The 24,542-nt window shown below is 38.6% G+C and overlaps 2 protein-coding genes across 3 annotated transcripts in view; both read right to left on the reverse strand.

Moving 5' to 3' along the window:
- LOC129765486 (SPARC-related modular calcium-binding protein 2) overlaps positions 1-24,542 on the reverse strand; it is a 129,568-nt gene that overhangs the window by 70,629 nt on the left and 34,397 nt on the right. For both annotated transcript variants that reach the window (XM_055765855.1, XM_055765854.1), the window contains exon 2: positions 248-1,194. In XM_055765855.1, coding sequence (XP_055621830.1) covers positions 248-325 — 78 coding nt within the window. In that variant the 5' untranslated portion in view covers positions 326-1,194. The remainder of the gene's footprint in view (positions 1-247; positions 1,195-24,542) is intronic.
- LOC129767165 (m7GpppN-mRNA hydrolase-like) lies at positions 999-20,527 on the reverse strand. Its single transcript, XM_055767787.1, has 2 exons — positions 20,031-20,527; positions 999-1,194 (listed from the first exon to the last, which is right to left on the reverse strand). The coding sequence occupies exons 1-2, from the start codon at positions 20,525-20,527 to the stop codon at positions 999-1,001; spliced, it is 693 nt and encodes a 230-aa protein (XP_055623762.1).

Genomic DNA, 24,542 nt, shown 5'->3' on the forward strand with positions numbered 1-24,542 from the left:
TTCCTTTATTGTTTTGATTTTTATTATTAACGTTTCCATTTCTCTATTTCAACTTTTTCCCTCAAAATTCAAAAAGTGAGCAGATTTTCATTCCTTTCCTAGTCCCAAGGAGATAGCTAGTTCCAAGGAGTTGGTCATCTCTGCAACAAGAAGCTTAAACAACGCATCGCATCGTAAATGTTATTAAATTCCTGAAACCTTGCCACCGCTATAAATCACAACAACATGCAACAAAGTAATAACTCACCGTGGGTTCCGACTTGTGAGGAATCGACAGCGCACAGCGCAAAGTCTGCACTATCAGACAGATCACAACGAGCTTCATCTTCCTCCGTCTTTTGCAAGTCGCTTCGCTTTCTACTTCTATTGGTCGAAAATCTATCAAGTGGGTTCAATTGACAATTCGACACAGATAGTCGCCCCGCCAACGAAATGCTTAGGATGCTTGAAATTCCAGTTTCTATTCACAGTTTTTTTTCTTCTAAAATTTACTGCTTTATCGTTTGAGTGCTACTGGCTTTTAAGAGCAGAGGCGCCATCCAATGTGATTTGATTTGTTTACAATCACAATCGCGAACCGGTCCAGAGAAAACAGTACTTCTATTATCACTTTTTAGAGCGCGCGCGCACACACACGTACAAATTCACACAAACACGCGCATAGCATACCGCACTTTCGGCGAGAAATGAGTGTGATACACAAGATTCCCCAATGATGATTGTTGCCACTATTTATTAGCACTAGGCTGATTTCACCGTTGATTAGATGCGTTTTACACAGTTGCAGTTACCACCTCTAGATACCGCACGAAACCGTCTGACTTATGCAGATTGGGATATATCATTTGCACCGCGCACACAAACGCCCTCTAGTGACTGCGTTCTTCTCTCGTGTTGATGCATTCCGCGCAGCACCGCGATGAGCACATTCTATCCGCCGCCGCACTTAACAATATGTATTTCTGCTTAATACAAATTGACCTGATTTGATAATAAATTTATTTATTTGATTTTCGACGTCTCGCGTATTCCTTGCTGACATCGCCGCCGCCACTAGACTTAACCGCAAGGGGCAACCACTTTATTAACTTGTCATATATACTGCCCCTCTCTGATAACTCAATCAAGACCTGTTCAATTGGTGACTCCGATCGTTCACCGCCGTTCTTTTCCCGTCTCTCTGTTTCAGCAAATCTGGAATGCGAAATAAGAAGAGAAGAAAAAAAATTCAATGGAGTTAAATCATCGGGTACTATTGGGTTAACAACTTTCGCGCAAATTACAAATCTCATTATATTCCGAGCGAAAAGCATTCACCACATCTGATGATTTCGAAAACAACAACGTCATCTGGTGGCCTCTGAGAACAACAAACAGTCGCAAGTTGCACAGATCCGCGCGTTGTGTTATCCGTGTAAAAGTATATATTCTAATTCTCGTTCGAGCCTCTAGATGCGCACAATTGCTTCAATTATTAAATCGTAAATTAACCGTATGGCTGTTGGCGGTTCGCAGCAGATGCATCACGCGTAGGCCGCATTCCACAGCTTTCGTGGTGCCAAATGAAACGTTCTACATTCAAATGAACGGACAGCATGATTTCAATCGAACTGTAAATGCGTATCGATGCTTATCTTCTCAATGTGACAGCAATAAATGTACTAAGAGCAATATGTCATCGTTGAGAGTCACCCTTCAGATGTCCTTGTTTCAAGTTTCCGAATGAGTTGGATGAAATATAATTGTGGGTAATTGCACACTCTTGTCCAACCAAATACTGTTTTTAGGTAAGACTGTCCACGTTAAATTTCGGACACCAAGATGATGCCAGTTAAACCAAAATTCACGTAATACAACAAAACCGATTGTTTATTTCAGTAAAATAGACTTATATCTAAAACAAGGAAAGCTTACTTCGATGTTAATTACGTTGTCTGTAAAATTCACGAACATTCTTGGAAACATCTGACATTAGGTTCCGTACAGTATCCTCAGATATACTGGCGGCGGTGCTTTTCCATCTCTTCTTGAAATCAGTAATGACATTCGCTTGCATCTTAGTTTCGAATAGTTTTCGCTTAATCAGAGCCCAGTACTTTTCCACTGGCCGAAGTTCTGTTCGGTGGATTTGCTGTTTTTGGCACATATTTGACCTCATGTGCATTATACCGTTCCAGGATGGATTTTGCATAGTGACAAGAGGCCAAATCTGGCCAAAACAACGCTGGAGAGTCTTCTGAATGGTAGCAACCGCTTCTGGAGATATTCCTTCTCATAGACATCTTTGTTGACGGTGTCGTAGAGACGAAAGATTTGGATTTTCGGCAACAACTGCATATGGCCTGCCAAACCAAGCACTTTTCGGGGAATTTAGACTGCTTCTTGGTCCGGAAACACTCGGCTACGGCATTCCTTCGCATTGCAGTATGAAAAGTGAGACCCGGAAGCTGTTTGAAGTCTTCGAGAACATAAGTTATGAAACTTATAGATGTAGAGCACACTAGCACGGCTTTTTACAGTGAAATTTTGCTCATCATCACGATTGGGCACCCTTTTCGCCTTCAGTCCATGCCTCTGCTTCACTTTTTGTACATATGATTTTGGTTTTCCAACCTTTCGAGCCACGAGTTGGGTTGTTTCTCAATAATGGCAACCATCTTTCGGTCCATCTGTCGGGAGCATACATTCCGATTTGTTCCGCTTCCAAACTTCCGATCCACAGTTAAGCACTTGTTGAACGATTTGCAAACACTAAACACGGTACTCTTCGACATTTTTAGCTTTTTGGCGAGATCGCGTACCGACAGTGTTGGATTTTGCTGCCGTTCGCGCAAAATGCGTTTGCTTACTTCCACTTGATTCGCTGCCATTTTACCAAACTGAAGAAGAATGTAAACATGTTGGACATCGAAATAAAGAGGAGGGTTTCAGCTGTCATGTAAGTGAAATATTTCATAAACTACACTGAAAGAAAAGTGTCCGAAATTTAACGTGGACAGGCTTTATGCGTACACTGAAGTCGTTTTTTACGCGGTTTTATTTTACACGGCTTTTTTTACGCGGTTTTTGGAATTCACGCGGCTTATTTTACTAAATAAGTTTGTATTGTAAGACTGATTAGTAGCCGAGAAATAAAAGGAGATACAGATATATTGATAGTAGCATGCAAAAAATTCAGTTAGTCAATTGTTAGAATATGGGTTGCAAAAACAAACAGTGAATTATTAGTTTAAAATAATAATTCACTGTTTGTTAGATTTTCATACGGATTTTGAAAATTACCCGGTTTATTCTTACGCGGATTTTGTAATTTATGCGGTTTTTTCCACGTGGATTTTGGAATTTACGCGGTTTTTGTTTACGCGGCACGTATCCCCGCGTAAAAAAGCGACTCCAGTGTCCATTCTATCATAGTATGCCACGTTTCTTCGACATAGCTGTCAAAATTGCCAATCTTCGATACGCTACATAGTTCGCAATAAATTTAATATGCAAAAAATTGTGTTTCATTTGTATGGCAGCCCCCTCTAAGAGAGGGAGAAGGAGTATCTTATCACCATAGAAACATTTATTGCATCCTAAAACCTCCACATGCCAAATTTGGTTTCATTTGCTTGATTAATTCTCGAGTAATGCAGAAATTTGTGTTTCATTTGTATGGCAGCCCCCCCTTTGAGTGGGGGAAGGACTGTCTAACCATCATAGAAACATTTATTGCACCCTAAAACTTTCACATGGTGAAGTTTTTTTTTCCCCCTCCGCCAAAGTGCCTTTGGCTTTTTTTTTCTTTGACCGTTCGTGGCAAGATAAGTGCCGTTAATACCCGGAACAGCGAGGAAGCAGCACCTCTCCGGCAACGCCGGACCGGCGATCTGTGAATTGGTTCCAGCGGCATCGATTTCATCATAGAGAAGTATAATAAACAACAACTTTTGCCGTCACGCTATTGTGTTTACCTCGTAGCGTGCGGCGTTGTATAGCTTCGAATAGGGGTGTTCAAGGTTGTTCGGACACCGGAAATTAGTATTTTGTTTTTTTTTTTGGAAGAATTTTTTTTTTGAGATATATATATTTATATATTTTTCTTAAATTTAAGTTAATTATTAGTCTAAGTTAGTTTTAAGTTGAGTTTTTGAGCGCGCGTGCGTGTGTGTGTGTGTTTTTTTTTCATAGACGGTTGCGCACCGTTTGCGCAACCGTTATGACATCTACCGATGCCATTGTTGCGCGGACGCGCTATTATCAATCGACCTCAAAGGGACCATGGGTTGTTTTCTTTCGGCCCAAGGGAAAATCGTTGAGAACTCTTGATATTTCAAGAGATTTGCTGCGTCAATTTTCGGGCGTCTCGATACATAAAGAGAGACCGGATAAACTGCGTGTAGAAGCACTGACTTTTGATGTGGCCAACAAGATTGTTGACCACGAAGTTTTTAACAGGGAATATCACATCTACATCCCTTCTCGAGAGGTGGAGATAGAAGGCGTAGTAACCGACGCGAGTCTGAGTGTCGATGAATTGAAAAAAGCTTCGGGTTCTTTCAAAAACTCGATGATAGGTGATCTTGTGAAGATCCTGGATGTTAGAAACCTGCATTCAGCATCTTTGGAAGAAAACAAAAAAGTTTATAAGCCCTCGCACTCTTTTCGGATTACTTTCGCAGGTTCTGTTCTCCCAAACTATGTGAAAGTAGAAAATATTTTTTTCCCAGTGCGCCTGTTTGTACCACGGGTTTATAATTGTACCAACTGTAAAAAGTTGGGAAACTCGTTTAGCCACTGCGGCAACAAATTTCGTTGCGGTAAATGTGGCGAGAAACATAGTGAGGATTCCTGCACACAAACAGTGGAAAAATGTATCCACTGTGGCGAGAATCTCACCCGAGGTACAAACAGCACTCCGATAAAGTGAAGCGTTCTATCGCTGGACGCTCCAAGCGGACTTATGCTGAAATGCTAAAGACCGCATCAGCCGCTCAAGATGAAAACCAATTTTCGGTTCTGTCATCTCAAGAATCGGACTAGATTCGGCTGCACCAGAATCTTCAATAAAGGATGAATCATCAAAAAGAAAGCTCTCTTCACCAACGGTGCACCGTAAGAAACCTAAAGTGACCCTCGGAAGATTGTCTAATTCCAAGGGTAATAGTAATAAAAAAACGAATTCGAAGGCTCCTTCTCAGCCAGTTCCTGGTTGCAGCAAGGATTTTACGTCATTACCCAGAGAAGAGAGAAATAAAAACGCTGCTCCTCGAACTTCTCGTAGAAAATTCGCGTCTAATCGAGGATTGATAGCTTTTTCGGACATTGTGGACTTCATACTAAACACGTTAAAAATTCAAGACCCCCTCAGAAGCTTTATTTCTGCCTTGCTTCCATCTTTAAAGTCTTATTTTAAGCAATTGACTGCTTCATGGCCCCTCCTTGCATCAATCATATCATTCGATGGATAATTCCCCTAGCGTAGTAGAAATATGATCAATGTGCTACAATGGAACTGCCGTAGTCTAGTGCCAAAACTAGATTCGTTCAAATTTTTACTTCAAAATTATGATTGTGATATATTTGCCCTCTCTGAAACATGGCTTTCTTCTGACACTGAACTCAACTTCCACGATTTTAACATTATTCGCCTGGATAGAAATGATTCTTATGGAGGAGTACTTTTGGGGATCAAAAAGTGCTACTCTTTCTATAAAATTCCTCTCCCAGCTCTATCAGACGTCGAAATTGTCGCGTGTCAAATAACTGCAAAGAATAAAGAACTTTGCATAGCTTCAGTATACGTTCCTCCAAATACTAACATTAGCCGTAGTCATCTTTGGAATCTAGTCTCGATTCTCTCATCCCCAGTTCTAATTCTGGGTGATATGAACTCTCATGGTACTGGGTGGGGTGATCCTTATGATGACGCCAGAGCGGCTATTTTTTACGATTTATGTGACGATTTCAACTTGACTATCTTGAACACTGGTGAAGCGACACGAATTCCAAAACCTCCGGCTCGAGAAAGTCGTCTCGACCTTTCTTTTTGCTCAAGCTCGTTATCATTAGATTGTCAGTGGAAGGTCATCAATGATCCCCATGGTAGCGATCACTTGCCAATCAGTATATCAATCAAGTGTAGCCCGCAATCCACTGAACCATCTCGAGTTCCATTTGATCTAACAAGGAACATCGACTGGCAAAAATTTACAACGGCGGTAACAATCGGTGTCGAATCAATAGATATACTTCCACCATTGGAAGAATATCGATTCTTTGTCGATTTGATGTATAAAAGTTCACTGGAAGCACAAAAAAGAAAAGTTCCAAGTGCTCCGTTTAAAAGAAAACCAGCCACTCCTGGCTGGGACGATGAATGCACAAAATTGTATTTGAAAAAATCTGATGCTTTCAAAGCTTTTCGTAGACATGGAACATCCACACACTTCGAGGAATATTCAAAGCTTGAAATACAGCTGAAACAATTAATTAAAGCAAAAAAACGCGGTTACTGGCGCAATTTCATTGAAGGTCTTTCTCGTGAAACCTCAATACGTACCTTGTGGAGGGTAGCTCGCAACATGCGTAACCGCTCATCTACCAACGAGAGTGAAGAATACTCCAACCGATGGATATTCGATTTCGCGAAAAAGGTCTGTCCAGACTCAGTTCCAGCCCAACATACTCTTCGAGAAACGTCTCCGAGCAGTGGACCTCTGGACGGACCATTCTCAATGCTGGAATTTTCTATGGCTCTTCTTTCATCGAACAACTCTTCACCCGGAAGCGATATGATTAAATTTGTTCTTCTAAAAGATCTTCCCCATATCGCGAAAAGACGCATGCTAGACTTATTCAATATCCTACTAGAAAACAATATTGTGCCACCCGAATGGAGACAGGTCAAAGTGATAGCAATTCAAAAGCCTGGCAAACCAGCGTCTGACCATAACTCATACCGTCCGATTGCTATGCTCTCGTGCATTAGAAAATTGTTGGAAAAAATGATCCTTCGAAGACTCGATCAATGGATCGAGACAAATAATTTGCTATCAAGTACACAATTTGGGTTTCGCAAGAGCAAAGGAACAAACGATTGTCTAGCGTTGCTTTCTACAGATATTCAACTGGCCTTTGCGCACAAGGAGCAACTGGCTTCAGTATTTTTGGATATTAAGGGAGCTTTTGATTCAGTTTCCATAGAAATTCTGTCAGACAATCTGAACAGATGTGGACTTCCTGGAATTTTGAATAACTTTTTGTACAATTTGTTGTCAGAAAAGCGAATGAACTTTACCCTTGGACAACTGACAACTTCCAGAAATAGTTATATGGGTCTACCCCAAGGCTCATGTCTGAGCCCCCTTCTTTATAATTTTTATGTGAAAGATATTGACAGTTGTTTGGCAGAACAATGCACGCTTAGACAGCTTGCAGATGATGGTGTGGTTTCCGTCAGAGGTCTCCATGCCGAAAATTTGCAAAGACCATTGCAAAATTCCTTAGATAACTTGTCTTCTTGGGCAAGGAACTTAGGGATCGAATTCTCGCCGCAGAAAACCGAACTGGTAGTGTTTACTCGAAAGCGGTTCCCAGCCCAATTGCAACTTAAGCTTTTGGGCAGAAGCATTACCCAATCATTGACTTTCAAGTACCTTGGTGTCTGGTTTGATTCAAAATGCACTTGGAATACCCACATTACGTATTTGAAGCAAAAATGTCAAAAGAGGATCAACTTCCTCCGCTCGATTTGCGGCACGTGGTGGGGAGCTAATCCGGGAGATCTCATAACACTTTATAAAACAACTATTCTATCCATTCTGGAGTATGGCTCTTTCTGCTTTCTCTCAGCAGCTAAAAGTCACCTTCTAAAACTGGAACGAATTCAATATCATTGTCTGCGTATAGCTCTTGGCTGTATGCACTCAACGCATAACATGAGTCTCGAGGTTCTGGCAGGAGTAACTCCTCTACAGAACCGATTCTGGGAACTTTCTCTCAGAATACTGGTGAAATGCGGAGTCACGAACACACTTTTGATTGAAAACTTTGAAAAAATTCTTCATCTAAATATACAATCTCGGTTTATGAGAATTTACCACCACTATATTTCGTCAGATATTTGTCTTCCATCGTTTACTCCAGACCGTGCTCACTTCACCATCAGCAGTTCCTCAATTGAATACGATCTGTCGATGAAACAAGCAATACTTGGAATCTCAGATCAGCTTCGATCAACTTACATTCCCCGTATTTTTAACCGAAAGTACTCAAAAGTCAATTGCATGAAAAGATACTTCACTGATGGGTCTCGCCTCAATGGATCCACTGGCTTCGGTGTTTTCAATGAAAATTCGAGCGCCTTCCGTAAACTGCAGGAACCTTGTTCCGTTTATGTTGCTGAGCTGGCAGCAATCGACTTCGCATTGGGGATGATCTCCAACAAGCCTGCAGACCATTACTTCATTTTCTCGGATAGTCTCAGTTCGCTTGAGGCTCTCCAGTCGATGAGAACTAGTAGGCACCCATCTTATTTCCTCACAAAAGTGAGGCTGCAGATGAGTGCACTGATCGAAAGATCTTATAAGATAACCTTTGTATGGGTCCCCTCTCATTGCTCAATTCCTGGCAATGAGAAGGCGGACATTCTAGCAAAGGTCAGGAAGGCGAATTGTTTGATAGACAGATTTCATACGATGAATTTTTACAATTACTGCGTCAGAGTTCCCTCTTGAGTTGGCAAACCGATTGGGACACTGGAAGTCTTGGGCGGTGGTTATATTCAATTATTCCAAAGGTTTCTTCGAGAGCGTGGTTCAAAGGTTTGGACGTAAGTCGTGACTTCATTCGTGTAATGAGTAGACTTATGTCCAACCACTACTCGCTAGATGTGCATCTCCACAGAATAAATCTTGTTCAAAACAATGTCTGTCGGTGTGGAAACGGTTACGATGACATCGATCACGCAGTTTGGCAATGTATGGATAATGACGCAGCCAGAGAGTACCTTTTGAATGCCCTTGAGGTCCAAGGAAGACAACCCTATGTTCCTGTTAGAGACGTGTTGGGAACTCGCGACATCTGCTATATGCAGTTGATCTATATGTTTGTGAAACGGTCTAGTATAAGAATTTAATGCTTTTGTGTTTTTTTTTTCTTTTTCGTTATTAGTTTGTTTGTCTTGTCCCCTCATCTCACCGTCGCCCACCCTCGACAGCTAGTCGAACACCAGATGCTATCCCTGGTCATTATGCACAATGCTACAGTGCGTGCGGCAACCCTCGGTTGAGACAATGATACCTCATATCCATATCCCTAACCTGACCCGTCCCACAAAAATTGTTGCCCCTCTAACCTCGAGTAAACCGCGAGTAATCGGTCGAAACCTACTAAACATAGATTTAAGATGAAATTTTTGTAAAAACAAAACTTGAGTTAGCGGCTCCGCAAAGCTTATGCGATTGAGACTTACAAATAAACGAATTGGAAAAAAAAAAACTTTCACATGCCAACTTTGGTTTCGTTTGATTGATTAATTTCCGAGTAATGCAAAAAATTGTGTTTCATTTGTATGGCAGCCCCCTCTAAGAGAGGGGGAAGGAGTATCTTATCACCATAGAAACATTTATTGCATCCTAAAACCTCCACATGCCAAATTTGGTTTCATTTGCTTGATTAATTCTCGAGTAATGCAGAAATTTGTGTTTCATTTGTATGGCAGCCCCCCCTTTGAGTGGGGGAAGGACTGTCTAACCATCATAGAAACATTTATTGCACCCTAAAACTTTCACATGCCAACTTTGGTTTCGTTTGCTTGGTTAATTTCCGAGTAATGCAGAAATTTGTGTTTCATTTGTATGGCAGCCCCCCCTTAGAGAGGGGGGAGGGGTCTCAAAATATCACGAAAACCTTCCCCGGCCCCAAAAACCCCTACATACCAATTTTCATGTCGATCGGTTCAGTAGTTTCCGAGTCTATAAGAATCAGACAGACAGACATCACTCCATTTTTATATATATATATATATATATATATATATATATATATATATATATATATATAAATATATATATATATATATATATATATATATATATATATATATATATATATATATATATAAATATATATATATATATATATATATATATATATATATATATATATATATATATATATATATATATATATATATCGAATTGTATGTTTGTTGCTCTTCCCCCCCACGGCTAAATATATCAACACGCTCCTATATGCTTGAGCTGCTGGCTTCGTTTCTGGGACGTTAATCTTTCGGATCTCGATTTTGTCGTGGCTACTGAACATTAGCGATATTTTGGATCGATCCTTTGTGCTCCCAAAAAATCGCGAAAATTGAACTTCTCTTCTCAATCTTTCCGATCTTTTCGATAATCTCACCAAAAATCACCTGACAAATTTCGTGAAGACTGAATCCCTTTCAATTTAGGCATTTTCTTCATGAAACGCTCGGATTGGACGAAATTTTTCTCCTGATCCCCGAAACAGCTTTTAACGTAGAACTCAGTTTTTGAGGAAGGGAACCAAATCAGAAAACGGTCACGATTCTATGAAATAAAGTTAACGTTAATTAACATTAATAATGCATACCAATCGAACAGAGGCGAACCAGCCCAGGAGACTGAAAGCCTCTCAAATAAAGAATTAAAAAAAACAATCGAACAGGAAAATCTCTAAGATTTTTTTTCATATGATATACAGTGGAACCTCGATTATCCGCGAGCGGATGATCCGCGGTGCGGTTTATCCGCGAGAGCGAGTTCCATAGTAATGCTATGGACTTTCCCGGAATTTTTCAGTAGCTATATTGCTTTTTTGTTTTGATCATGGCTTTCACATTATTTGACTTCTGGTGTACACGAGCTTATAGATGGACAGTTTAATGATTCCTGTATTAATAAAACATAGTTATCACGCTGATATTTTTTTTGTGCTTGCATCTCTTTTTTAATCATTTATTGCGTTATCCGCGATTTTCGTTATACGCGATTACCTAGCCCGACTATTCCGCGGATAATCGGGGTTCTACTGTATGTTACAATTTCCCATTACCTAAACTAGAAGCATTCTCATTTTCCCATACATTTGTTAGGCTCATTTGTGTTTTACGTGCCCGTACCATCAATTCAAGCATTCAGGAGTGTATCAAAAAGTAGTCTTAAACTTTCAAACATCAAAAGAAAACCGATAACATTCAGAAAGTGTTTACAAAAGTGAATTTTATTAAAGAATGTTAAGTTAACATAGCAATGAAATGAAAAAAAATCAAGCTTGTTGTTGATTTCTAAAAAAATGATCGAACCTTAGAATTAACTTCACTCAGCACATTCTGCACAATAGTCTTTGTGCACTTTCTAGACCCTGCAGACCAATTCTTCTTGAACACTGACATATTTTTAGACACTGTACCTTCCTTCTTGAACTTGGCCTTGCTGGCGTTCAATTGGCCGCAGCTGGGGACAGTTAGGTGGGTTGAGGTCTTTTTCGGCGAACATTTTTTCATAAGAAACATCAATTACTTTGAGTAGAATAAGAAAAGGCAAGTTATGCATCGTAAAATGCTAGTCGTAGTAAGCTCAAAAGTCGTTCGAAGACAGTAGTGATGTAGAATTTTAAATATAGGAGTTAGAGCAAAAAAAAACTATTTGTTCATGGTCACCCTAACTCAACTTAGAGAAAAGCGCTATATCGGTTATTTTAAGAGATAGAAAATAAAACATTGTTCTACAAAGTTGCTTAGAATAACAGGGGCTACAACATTGTTGAACCATGTTTACCTTTATCTATAAAGATAAGAAGGTTAGAATTTTTATTTCATCGGAAATTTTAGTCATCCTATTCTTGACAACATAAAAATGAGCACTCTATCATATGTAACAACTTTGTTGAAGATAGTTTTTGTCTAGAGAATAACTGTCGAGCTCTAGATGCTAATTTCCTCTGAAATGCCCCTCCAGGACCATTGTGCACTGTGCAAAATTTTATGGAAGGGGTTAAGCGGAAAGCACGGCAGTTCGGATTTGGCAAACCAAAAGAATAAACGAAAAGAGTTTTCCTTAAAATGTATGATCTGAGCTACCAAAAGAAAAATAAGAAAATTTTCGTATAATGAATTTTGACTGAAAGAAACCATTTTTTTTTCAATCAATTTTTGCGCGCTCAAGTCTTTATGATAATCATCGCTGGTAAAATTATGTGCTGTGAGACCTAATAACAATAATTTATTTGCGAATAATTGTTATCATGAAATAAAATCTTCTGAGTTTTGATACAGATCTAAAAAACAGCACAGTCTTGCCGTAGTCATTAATGTAATCATTTTCTCATTAGAGCCCCATGCCTCTATGCGATATTAAAATCCCAGTTATTGTTAACTACTTAGCTTTTCATTAGGAATGGGATATAATCAGTCAGCGTTTAAGTACCCCGCCCAGCACCTCAGAGGCCTCATTTACGGCTTATTAGAGCTAATAGTCATAAGGTGCAAAAACTCAGGCCTATAATTAAGTGAGTACTTCGAGAAAATGGCGGAGAAGTACACCAGACTTATTGAATACGTTTGAAGTTGATGTAGTGCGATAACAATAGCTTCATGCTGGAATATCGCTAGAGTCTATAACTTCCTTCGAATTGAAACAATTAATCAACTCCAACACAACGCACAATTTTGTGTTCGAAACTTACTGTAACCTGAAGTTCGCTCGGTCAAAGGCCCAATTTGCTTTCAGTCGAGTAACGTTGGCCCGTTCCCGATAGCAAAATGAGTGTGATCTGTCGGAGGACGCCTCGAAAAAAAATCCGCCGTTCCGGCCAAGCGCTAATTTCACAAGAAGCGCGCACGCCGCCTCTCTTGCGTGCTCTTGTTTCAAGTGACTTAATTTGTCGTTTCCTTATAAAAAGCGTTATTCTTATAACTTTCTCCATTTTTGACACATTCCGCCCGAACGAATGTGGATGTGGAGCTCGCGATTGTCTGTTCTGCGTGCTTGAACTTCAACACGTGGTGATCGCTGGTCCTGGCACTTTGTCATAAACTAGTTTCAGGTGCATGTGACAAACGGTTACAAGATCATCAAGCCTGTCAGCGGCAGGATGAGGTGAGAGATAGATTAATCATCTACTAATCATATTCATTTCAATGGCTCTGTTTATTGCAACAACAACAACAACCGGCGTTTGGGTTGGATTAGCAGCGCTAAACAGTTGAAACGCGATTTGACTAGCTAATGTCGTAATGATGAATGCTTCGCGCGCGCCTTGGCGGTGTAATATAAATAATGTGCGAAGAGCGTTCGAGAGGTTGCCGGCCGCGGCGTCGGCGGCTTCCCCACAATGACAGATGGGGGTACCTATTGCCGTAAATTGTGCCCGTGGCAAGTGTTGGGGAGTATAAGTCCATAAATCACTCGTTCCATTCACTTTGGCACATATTGTGTGTGTGTATAAAGTCGGTACACTTTCTCGCCGCCGTATCGTGTGGTGGTTAGCAGCATTCGAACGCTGCGGGTCACGTATGGAGAACTGCAGCACGTGGTCACTTGTTCCGTTGACCCGCGGAGTTCAACAAGTAAGACGATTAAGATGGATTTACGCTCATTGGTCTCTCCAATTAGGCGCCGATCTTGGCTAATCAGTAATCAAGCGGTCGGAATGTTGACCATTACTGAGCTTTTTGACTACACGTTTATGTTTCGAAGGTTAGAGGTTCGATTCGATTGGGAACTGGTAATTGAAAAAAAAATGGAACTCTTACATACGTTGATTTGTTGAAAAAAAAACTGTAAGGGATTGTATCTAGTACACGACCGCATATATTTGACGTAGAACTACGCAATTATATTATGCAACCCACACGTTTACCACTTCGAATATTATTTTAGAATGCATCGAAATTTGTGTAATAGATTATGTTCTTCGTTACAAATAAATTTGATGAACGTCCTTTTACGTTTGATATGATGCCTAGGACTACCAAAATATTTGAACGGAAGAATTGTAAAACGATCATTGTGTTTTACATTTCCCTCTGAAATTATACTCAACACCAAAAACATTACTCCCGATTTGCATGTATTTGCAAAGCGGATTCCCTCAGGCACATTAGTTTTGAAGTCCGTGTTAGAGAAACACATCTCAGTGTGGAAAATACTCCCGACTTGCATGTTCTGACAAAGCGGATTCCCTCAGGCAAATTGATTTAGAAGTCGGTGTTAGGGAAACAAAACTCGGTGGGAACAAAAATACCCCCGACTTGCATGTATATTTGCAATGCGGATTTCCACAGGTACACCGATTTTGAAGTCTTTGTTTGGGGAAACCGTAAATCGGGTCAATCAAAACTTGGCAGTTAGGGCGTTTAGATAAATTTAAATTTTATTTATATTCTATCAAGCATAAGTTCTATTCAGTTCATTGAAAGATCACTCTTCAATCAACCCATCGAAAGATTCTTATTGGAACGAAAAAACACATATTCATCGCTCCCAACTTATTCGCTAGCACGTATGCAATCAGCAATGCCCACGCTAGTTACAATGAGCACTATCCATTTGTGCGCGTCGTTAGTTAAACCGACCACGAGGGTATTTACATGCTTATTTCCCCCAGACATCTTGGATTTGTCATCTCTGTTAGGGAATACATGTCGGTGGGAAAAAAGCTACCCCTACTTTCATGTGTTTGCAATGTCGATTTCCCCCAGGCAGCTTGGTTTTGATATCTCTGTTAGGGACCCGCCGCATGTGTCGTCAATTTCGACCAATCAGAAGTGGGTATTTCCGTTAGGATAAGGGTTGAGATTTTTCAAATGTTCGATAGTTAGTTTCATGATATATATTATTTTATTCAAGGTAAAAAATTGTTATGGAGTGCCGAAATTGATTGACGCAAAAATCTCATCAATCCATCATGAAATGACTGAGCAATAAGAATTTGAAATTGGACAATTTTCACGGTGCGCTCGATTTTCGATTTTCAATTTGTACCCCAATATATTCCCGAAAGACGTAATCCTACGTCAAAAATACCTTACACCTTTATATATACCTTTAGAAGTCTTTGGGTCAGCAAAATATTGAAATAATATTCCAAGTGGGGCGAAAAAAATATTTTTGTAGGTGACAATATAGTTGTTAAGTAACTTGACATCATTTTCTCAACGAAATTCAACAAAGTAAATAGACATTAAATTCGGTAAATATCAAGTGTAATTAACAATTACTAATACAAAATATTCACAAAAACAAATACTTAAGTAGGTAATTAATGTTTAAAAAATCGCAAAGTAAAGATAAAAAACATAAAAAAAAGTGTGATGGATATACCTGGTGATTTTCTACCAATCTGTCCAAATCTGGTTCAATATTGGTGAGTTGAACCCCTAAATCTTCACGTTCGTTGATTTTCAAACGGTTTTTTTTCTGTTTTGTCAAAATGTTTGTAACCACACTGAAGCCTTTTCCGACAAGGTATGAAGATGGAAAATAGATAATATGTTTTTCAACAATGTTCCACAATACTGTATTTCATAGTTGCGATGCAACCAGAACTCCTGATAGCATTGGTTGAACTTCTGCTTAAGCTCCTCATCTGTGCAGAGGATAATGAACTGTTCTTGCATCGTCGACATTGACTTCTTCCGTGGCTGTGATATTGTAGCGATTTATTGTTCATTGAGGAATTTGTAAATTTAGGATATCGTCAATCCTCTTAGTGAAAACTTTGTGTAATACGTCGCAAAAAAAAACAAAGAAAATCGAACGCTTATAACTTTTCGGTAACAAGTTTCCTGGAATTCTTTGAAAAAAAATATTGAAAAATATTGAAACATGTTTTGGTATCTACTCTGTTACTTTTTCATAGACAGCAAAAATGTATGGTGAAAATTGATCACTATAGTTTTTGCCTATAAGTACCAAAACTTCTATGAGAGAGACATTATGAATTTGCACTCTTACGTTCATATGTAAGATTACTAACGGTATGACACCGAACTATTAATAGGAGTACCGGTCAGTTTCTTCGTTTTTTCCAAAAATTAATACTTTATTCTGCAAAAATGGTTACAAATTTAATATTCAAAGTATTGCCCATCGCTAGTCACAACTTTTTCCCATCTTTCTTGCAGTTCACGGATCCCTTTTCGAAAATAATCGGCCGGTTTGTCGGCTAACCACGAATCGATCCAATTTTTGACTTCATCAAAATTGGAGAAGTGCTGTTCAACCAGGCTGTATCTATCGAAAAAGTTAGTAATCAGACTGAGCAATGTCTGGAGAATACGGCGGTTGGGATAGGACTTCCTATTTCAGCGTTTCCAAGTATGTTTTGACCGGTTTCGCGACATGCGGCCGAGCATTGTCGTGCTGCAAAATAACTTTATCGAGTCTTTGCTCGTATTGTGGCCGTTTTTCCTTCAGTGCATAGCTCAAACGCATTTATTATCACCCAGCTGGTCCCACCAAATAGACAGCATAACCTTCTGGCCGTGAATATTCCGCGCGGCCCTCGATGTTGATGCATGGCCGGGGTATCCATACGTTGCCCGACTTTTAGGATTGTCGTAATGGACCCACTTTTCATCGCCAGTAACGATTTGATGCAAAAAACCCTTTCTTTTATGCCGTTGGAGCATTTGTTCGCACGTGAAAAAATTGTGTTCGACGTCTAGTGGCTTCAATTCATACGGCACCCAATATCATGTCTTTCGGATCATTCTCATTGTTTTTAAACGATCGGATATGGTTTGCTGAGCTACTTCGAGTGTATCTGCAAGATCTTGACGGATCTTGATCGAGTAAAGCCTCCTCATATTGAAGGAAATAACACTCTCCACAAAAACACTCTCGTTGGTACGAAATTCGACATATTCGAAGTGGAAAAAAACTATATTCTTTACGCTTCCACTTTTTGACGTATACTGAAAAAGACGCGCAATTACAGTAGCTTTCCAACGAATGTCTGGAAATTTGATTCACTGGAATAATAATCAAGTTACGCCATCTGTTGTAAAACCGAAGAATCTTACCGGTACACCTAATATATCCTTTGTAAAAAAGTGACTTTTTTGGTGCATGACATTCGGAAGTTCATGGTTCCATACGTTATCGCGGAAGAGATATGCACCGATATAATACAAGACAAGCAACCCCAGAACCATGCTTTCGAATGTCATGCACCCAAAAGTCACCTTTTTACAAAGGATATCGACTGTACAACACATTACCCAATGAAGCAAAGACAGCTACAAGCCTTCGAATGTTCCGTAGTATTTTTAAAGAGTTTTTGTAGCATGGTAAACGACCCTGAATATAATCCATTTTAGTACGTAGCGTACGTAGTACGTACCGTACTAACTATTCGTACATTCTACGTGAGTAAATGGTGAACACAAGTAACCAAATTTATAGCAGAATATCGGCTCAATATCGATCCGGCTTTCAGGGAATGATTGGCGAGTTGGTAATGCATATCAGCACTGGTATTTTGTTGCCGGTGCCGTCTGGAGTGTTTGAATAGCACAAGAATTGGATAAATTTCACTGGCACAATATTTGTGCAATAGATGAAGAGGACCAACTTAAGACTTATTGAAGTACTAAGTAAACATTAAATCGTATAACCAGCGTATATACATCATCATTTATCCAATATTTCGGGTGGTAGATGACACACCAACTGGCATATACATACTTGGCAAATGCTTGCGAATTAGTTTGGATAAATAAACGATGAGCATTTTATTCGACTATTATCATACGAAAATACGATTTGGAAAAAAAAAACAAATGGCGAAAAATATTTACGTCAACTGTAGTTGTAACCTCACACATCGTCATTTGAATGTATGAGAATATTCATGGGATATAAATAATATAACAGGTCGTTCCAAAAGTTTTTACGCATCAGTGCGTTGGTGGTTCCGTACGAACGAGAGCATGATGGGTGCATGCAATGTGGTCACGGATGTTGGAAGCAAGGTGGAACACAGTCTTGCAGCCTGCGTAAGAGGAGCAGTCTCGTAAGCCTGCAGGACGGTCTCGTGCATAAGATAGGTCATTGAGTATATAGATGTAGAATTTTCTACAACGTTGAAACGACGAAGCTCTTCTAGAAAGAAGAAGAAGAAGCATATTGATGTGTCAAATTCATAATATGATGTGATATGTCCTCCATTACGATCTAATTTGATTTACTGCTAAGCAATTTTCCACAAAATGTAACACGATTTTTTGCAGTACTACATTGATTTAAAATATTAGTTTATATGACTCACGAACTGCATCTATCTGATATACATATATGATGTCGATTAAACTGATTTAACGATAGTGTATGCTATAAAACCGATGCCTGGTATAGCGAATTACGACTTAATCGGTCATGATAAATAAAATCAGGATTTTCGCATTTTATACGGTTTTAGATATACACGATGCATACTTTGATCGATATAATATACCATTGTGTTTTGATCCGCTTTATATACGTATTACAATATGCCACAAAGCCATTATTTTTCTGCGCAAATGTAATGCATGAAAATTTGCTCAACCTTCATACATTCGCTATAGTCTGAACGTTGTATAACTACCGCCGATTATCAATACGGTACCACTCATTGTAGAACGCATATATTATAACACTAGTCTTATTTATTCAACTTGGCAAGCCGTGTCCGATAATCTGAAGGTCGAAAAAATCGATTTTCTTTTATTTTGCATTTCTATGAAGCTAATGCCCTCAAAAATGTTGTCCTAAAACAATTTTTCGATATTTGATTTCGTTGTAAAAATATAGCCAAAAGTATGAGGTCATCTCAAGGGATATAGTATTGCTGTACGAATTTTTGAACGCGTTTTTCTCGAAGCCATATTTTTTCGACCTTCCAGACAGTGGTATTTTTTCGACCTTCAGACAGTGGTAGCAAGCAATAACAAAACAAACAACCCCCGCTCCACAAACCGTAATCCTCTTCTTATTGAAGTGATGATGTTGCTTCACCTGTTATACATTGATATAAGCGCCTTGGTTGGGTTCAAGTCTGGGTCATGCGGACTGAATCAAATCTATTTTGCAAGTGCATTTCTGACAGCTTTTTACCCCATGCTGTCTGTTTTTCCCACGCTGTCAAACGTTTCTCCTATGAAAGGAGTAAACGTTTTCGTGACTCAGGCTTTGTTTATTTACCTTTTTTGATCAAACGATAATTCCCAATTGAAATTGAAATAATTCTTGTAATTTAGGTAATTCCTTCTTCAAAATTCGAAGATCAAAGTGTCAGTTGTGCTTTCATGATTTCAAACACTAGCATTGATTGATAAAAAAAAATGTAGTTCATTCATTTTATTTAATTCGATTGTTTTTGCCTTTCATAACAATATTTTCTCTATGTAGTGGTTTAGTAGCACTTTTTTCCCCTCCTGATTATTGGATCTCTTTTGACATTTCGATTGGATTCTTCTTGACAACCAATTTGATTCTATCCGCATGACCCAGATTCGAGCAGGGCATCAACATGCATAGTAAGCCTTCGTTCACAATTCTTACATTCTTTCGAGGCGGGCAAACGTACACGAACTCCTTTCCATTTGCCGACAGCATGGATTTATGAATGGTCGATTTTGAACAACAAGGTGGACGAAACTGACGTTACGAACAAGCAAACCTATAGTTGCAATTGACGAGCTCTGGTGGTTCCTAAAGTAAAACTGGTCAGGAACATATCTTTGGCTGCAACGATCTCTCCTGGTCGTAGCGATATGTGCTCTCCACTTTGCTCTTTTAATTTCGTACTGCGTCTCGATCCATTCCTTCACTTGCGCTATATATTGATGCACTCTGAAGAATTTCAATCCCTCCTTGATGCATATATCACCGCTGTCACCACTATCCGGTAATGTGTTGATCGGAAACCATTTTATCTGTCGTATCTCATTTTTGGTTTGTGTTCGAAAAACCGTATTCTGAGAAACATTTGGTATGATATACAGCCGTGAGTTCTGGTACCTTCTGTGTTTCTTCTCTATGTAGACCAACTGGCCGACATCGGCTTTTATCGTGTAACCGACCTCTTCGTAAACCTCGCGGACGGCACAAGCGAACGGGTCCTCATTATCCTCCGATTTGCCTTTGGGGAATCCCCATTTCCCCGTGAATGATTCCACCAGCAGTACGTGCGTCAAATCCTGCGATAATATAATAGCGCCATTCACGGGTAAGTTCATCTGCCGATTTGAGAATTTCGTCAACATTCCGTCGATCCATTTCTTCTTGCGTTTCAGGAATGGGACGTGTTTGAAGAGATCAAGCATGAATTTCTTCAGGGTATACTTCTGCGGGGGCGTAGAACAAATATGATCCAAGTAGTACCAGTATGCTTTTCTCATTTGGATGCAGATACGATACGTATCTTTACGATCGCTCGGCGACATACACAATATATATGTATTAGCCAAGTAGTCCAGGGTATGCTCCGGAATGACAACAGTTTGCGGCAAAACCATGGTGAATGTTTGAGGATGTTTCGTGCTCTGAATGTCCAACACGAAATACTTCGAGCTTATATACACAGAAATGGAGGTAGTCATGGGTAGATTTCGTAGTCTATGATTTACCCAACGAAGTCATATGACTACCTGCTTCAATGTTTTGGCTATGAGTGGGTAAGTATAATTTGTTTACTGTTGATTATCGGTATTATTTTGGTTCTGAATTTCTTACATCACTTCAACTCTTACAACCCGTTTACCAGTTCCTATAACATACGGCTCTTTGAAGAACCACAATTTGGAACAGTTAAAAGATCTAAACTAAAAAAACAATTACAGTCCTACGTCAAGTTCACATCCGTGTTTCTAGGCACAGATCTTTCTTTTTTGTATCAATTTAAAGTATCTGGCATCTAGCATCCATTTTTGGAGTTCACGCAAAGTATGAGTATAATGTGACAGTGTGCAGTGAATATTTGTGGAACCACGGCGGGAAATTCGAATAAAAGTGTTATATGTGTGTATTATTTTAGCAATACCAAGATGATATTTTCACATTTCACATTTCACCGAAAATGCAACTGGTTTCAAGGACTAATAATATGATTACCCTCTGGAAATTTTATTCTATTATTTATTTAATATTATATTTTTTAAATTTTTATTATTTTTTTTATCATAACTTTTTAAAATAAACGCTTGTTCGTCATACGAGATGATTCTGAATGAACAGTTTGGGAACGAATGATGTGTAGCTGGACAGAATACATGCGGAAATCAGATTGCTTTGGACGGAACTCTTGGTGAAAACTAAAAAGGATAACGATTTTATTATTTACAAGCAAAATGCGTGTAACACACGGTTTATTTGGCCATCATCATTGTATTCTTAAGATAAAAAAATTGTAAGAGGTTGTATCTAGCACACGACTGCATTTTCGACGTAGAACTACGCAATTATATTATGCAATCCACTTGTTTTACACTTCGAATATTATTTCAGGATGCATCGAATTTTTTTGAATACTCTCACTCTTTTACAAAATTAACGTCAATTCCACATGAATTACTATAAGTTTCTAATTCGTAGGTCATCTTTAGTTCTCAATCAGTTAAAAAAAACCCGTTCGGGGTGATTTTGACCAAGCTGCGCCATGTTGTAGTGTATATCTCGTACTACGCATAGGATACTGCCAGTTTAAGCTCTCCAAATCACTCATGCTGCTTGTAAGCTGCATCTACTACTCGTACGATCACTCCTCATATGTTCTTGATAGGGTTTTGATCTGGTAAACAAGCTGACCAGTCCAGAATCTGAAGCCCCGTTTACGAGTTTAGGGGAGCGTAAAAGATAATAATTGATTTTCAGACGGAATGGGCAGATTCCAAATGGATTTATAGCAAATGAGAAATATAAGTTTAACAAATTATTTCTCTCAGTGTGACGATTAATCGATTAATCGATTATTTGGGTCGATGAATCGTATCGAATTACAAACTGCTGAAAAGTATTTATTTACGATTAATTGATGAACGAATAATTTCGAAAATCGGGGATCACTACAAGCGAGTACAAAAGTACTCAACACCAAGAAATACCCCCGATTCGCGTGTACTTGTAAAGCGGATGTAAAAACAAATTTTGGGCGGGACGAAGTTTGCCGGGTCAGCTAGTAAGACTAATAATAAAAATAAGACAATGGAAAGAACGCACAATATTATTGTTGTAGTGGACAGAGAAAAAGCTGATTTTGATAGCTTTAACTATGAAGTGCTTCACCTAACTTCACCATAAACCTATCAAAATCAGCTTTTTCTCTGTCCACTACAACAATAGTATTGTGCGTTCTTTCCATTGTCTTATTTTTATTATTAGTCTTATTAGCTGACTCGGCAGAACGAATTTACAAAACAAAACATCAACAAAAATATTTTTTTTTGTTTTTGACGTAGAACTACGTCTTTCATTAAGGGTGCCAAATCAGAAAACAGGTCACGTTTTTATGAAATAAAGTTAATGCTAATAACTTTTTTTGCCGCGAACGGATTTTGGCGATTTACATACTAAACGAATCGGAAATTCCTTAAGATTTGTTTAATATGCTATACATTAGAATCCCCTGGTTTGTAAATGGTTAAAATTCATAAAAACTTTAAGCGTTTCCATTTTCCCATACATTTGTTCTGTCCATTTGTGTGCTTTCCCGAACAGAGCTATCAATAACGAGCAACTTATCGACGACCAACGGAGGGAAAATCGTATGATTTAAAGTCTCCGTGAACAAAGGAAAAGTAGAAGAATGAAGGGGAATACTTGCCTAGAGTATAAACCAGTGGTGGCCAAACTTTTGGGCATTACGGGCGACTAATTGTTCAAATGTTAGGCTGCGGGCTACCAACGTTGACTGCATCAAAAAGTCATTAGAAAATGATTTTAATACTAGACAATAAAACAAAGTTTGAACTAGGATTGGGCGATCATGCGATATTCAGAAGATCGATCTTTCCCTCTCCGATTTCCGTTTTTTTTTAATCGATCCTTTGTACTGCAGAAAATTGCGAGAATCGATCTTTTTGATATTTTAGATCGTAGAAATATTTTTGAAAATTTGTTTTTTAATGAACATTGATTTTGACCGTTCAAGTTTGAGGGTAGCGCTCCTATAGGGATCATCATTTAACAAACGATTTCGTCTTTCGGGAATATATTGGGGATATAAACAGCCATTCCATGTCAAACCCATATAGTGGTTCTCAGTTTTTCGTGGGAAGTGGAAATTTTGTTCTTTGTCCCAATCCATTAGACCCGTATTTTTTTATTTTTTTGTTAGGGTGACCATTTCCATTTTAGGATGGTCCGAAAAATAAATTTTTTCCACTTTTTTCAAAAAATGATATTTTTCAAAAATAGTTAATGATCGTATTTGTTTTTTTATAGTTTTCATGGTCTCAGGACTAAAGACGCTAAAATATTTCATATTTTTTCTTGGAAAACTGAGAATTTTTTACATAACATATCTTCAAACCAGAGAGGCGTTTTTTTTTTGTTTTTAAGTTATGATTTTTCAAAGTTTACCGTAATTATTTCGTATTTATTCATTGTATTTATTAATAATAGTTTTCATGGTCTCGGGACCAAGGGCGCTATATTTTTTTATATTTTTTCTTGAAAGCTGAGTTTTTTTGTCACATAACATATCCAAAAATCAGAGAGGCTTTTTTTTAGTTTATGAGTTATGATTTTTAAAGTTAGAATGTTTTTTGCGCAGGTAGCTTAATGGGTAGATTTTTTTTTGAAAAAAAGTAATTTTTTGAAAAAAGAGGAAAAAATTGATTTTTCGGACCACCCTAAAATGGAAATTAAAAAAATCCGGGTATAATGGTTTGCGACAGAGAACAAAATTTCCACTTCCCACGAAAATTTGAGAACCACTATATCGGTTTGGCATGGAATGGCTGTAAATTGAAGAAATTTAGATACTATCAATGCTCATCCATTTTTGGATGGATTTAGAAAATGGTTTCGAGTTTCGAAATTTATCATGTTGTGAAAACATGCACAAAGGACAAAAACATCCAATTAGAGAATCATATCAAAACATCCAATTATTCGTATTGTATTACAGGTCTGCTCAATTGGCTAGATGTCCAATTAGGGGTGAACCACTTTTTCTAATTAAATGAAAATCATTGATTCTCGGTCTGTGACACCAATTAACCAATTAACAAGAAGTATAAGAACTATCTATCGGAAATGTTAGCCCCTATTATGTAAATTGGGTCGAACAATCAATTCGACCCCTATAACTATCACTGTCATTATGGATAGAATAGATAGAATCTTATAAAATTGAGTTCTTTCTCGAGCGTCGGCGAATTGCATATTTTGAAACTTTACCGCAATGTTTCCTAAAGCAAAGCATCAGGAATGCAGCAAGCAAACCAAATAGCTCGAAAAATTGTGCCGGCATCTTCCACCCGACTGTATATTCTTCTTCTTCTTCTTCTTCAATGGCACTAACGTTCCTAG

Source organism: Toxorhynchites rutilus, chromosome 2 (genome assembly GCF_029784135.1).
Source record: "Toxorhynchites rutilus septentrionalis strain SRP chromosome 2, ASM2978413v1, whole genome shotgun sequence".
Classification (NCBI taxonomy): domain Eukaryota; kingdom Metazoa; phylum Arthropoda; class Insecta; order Diptera; family Culicidae; genus Toxorhynchites; species Toxorhynchites rutilus.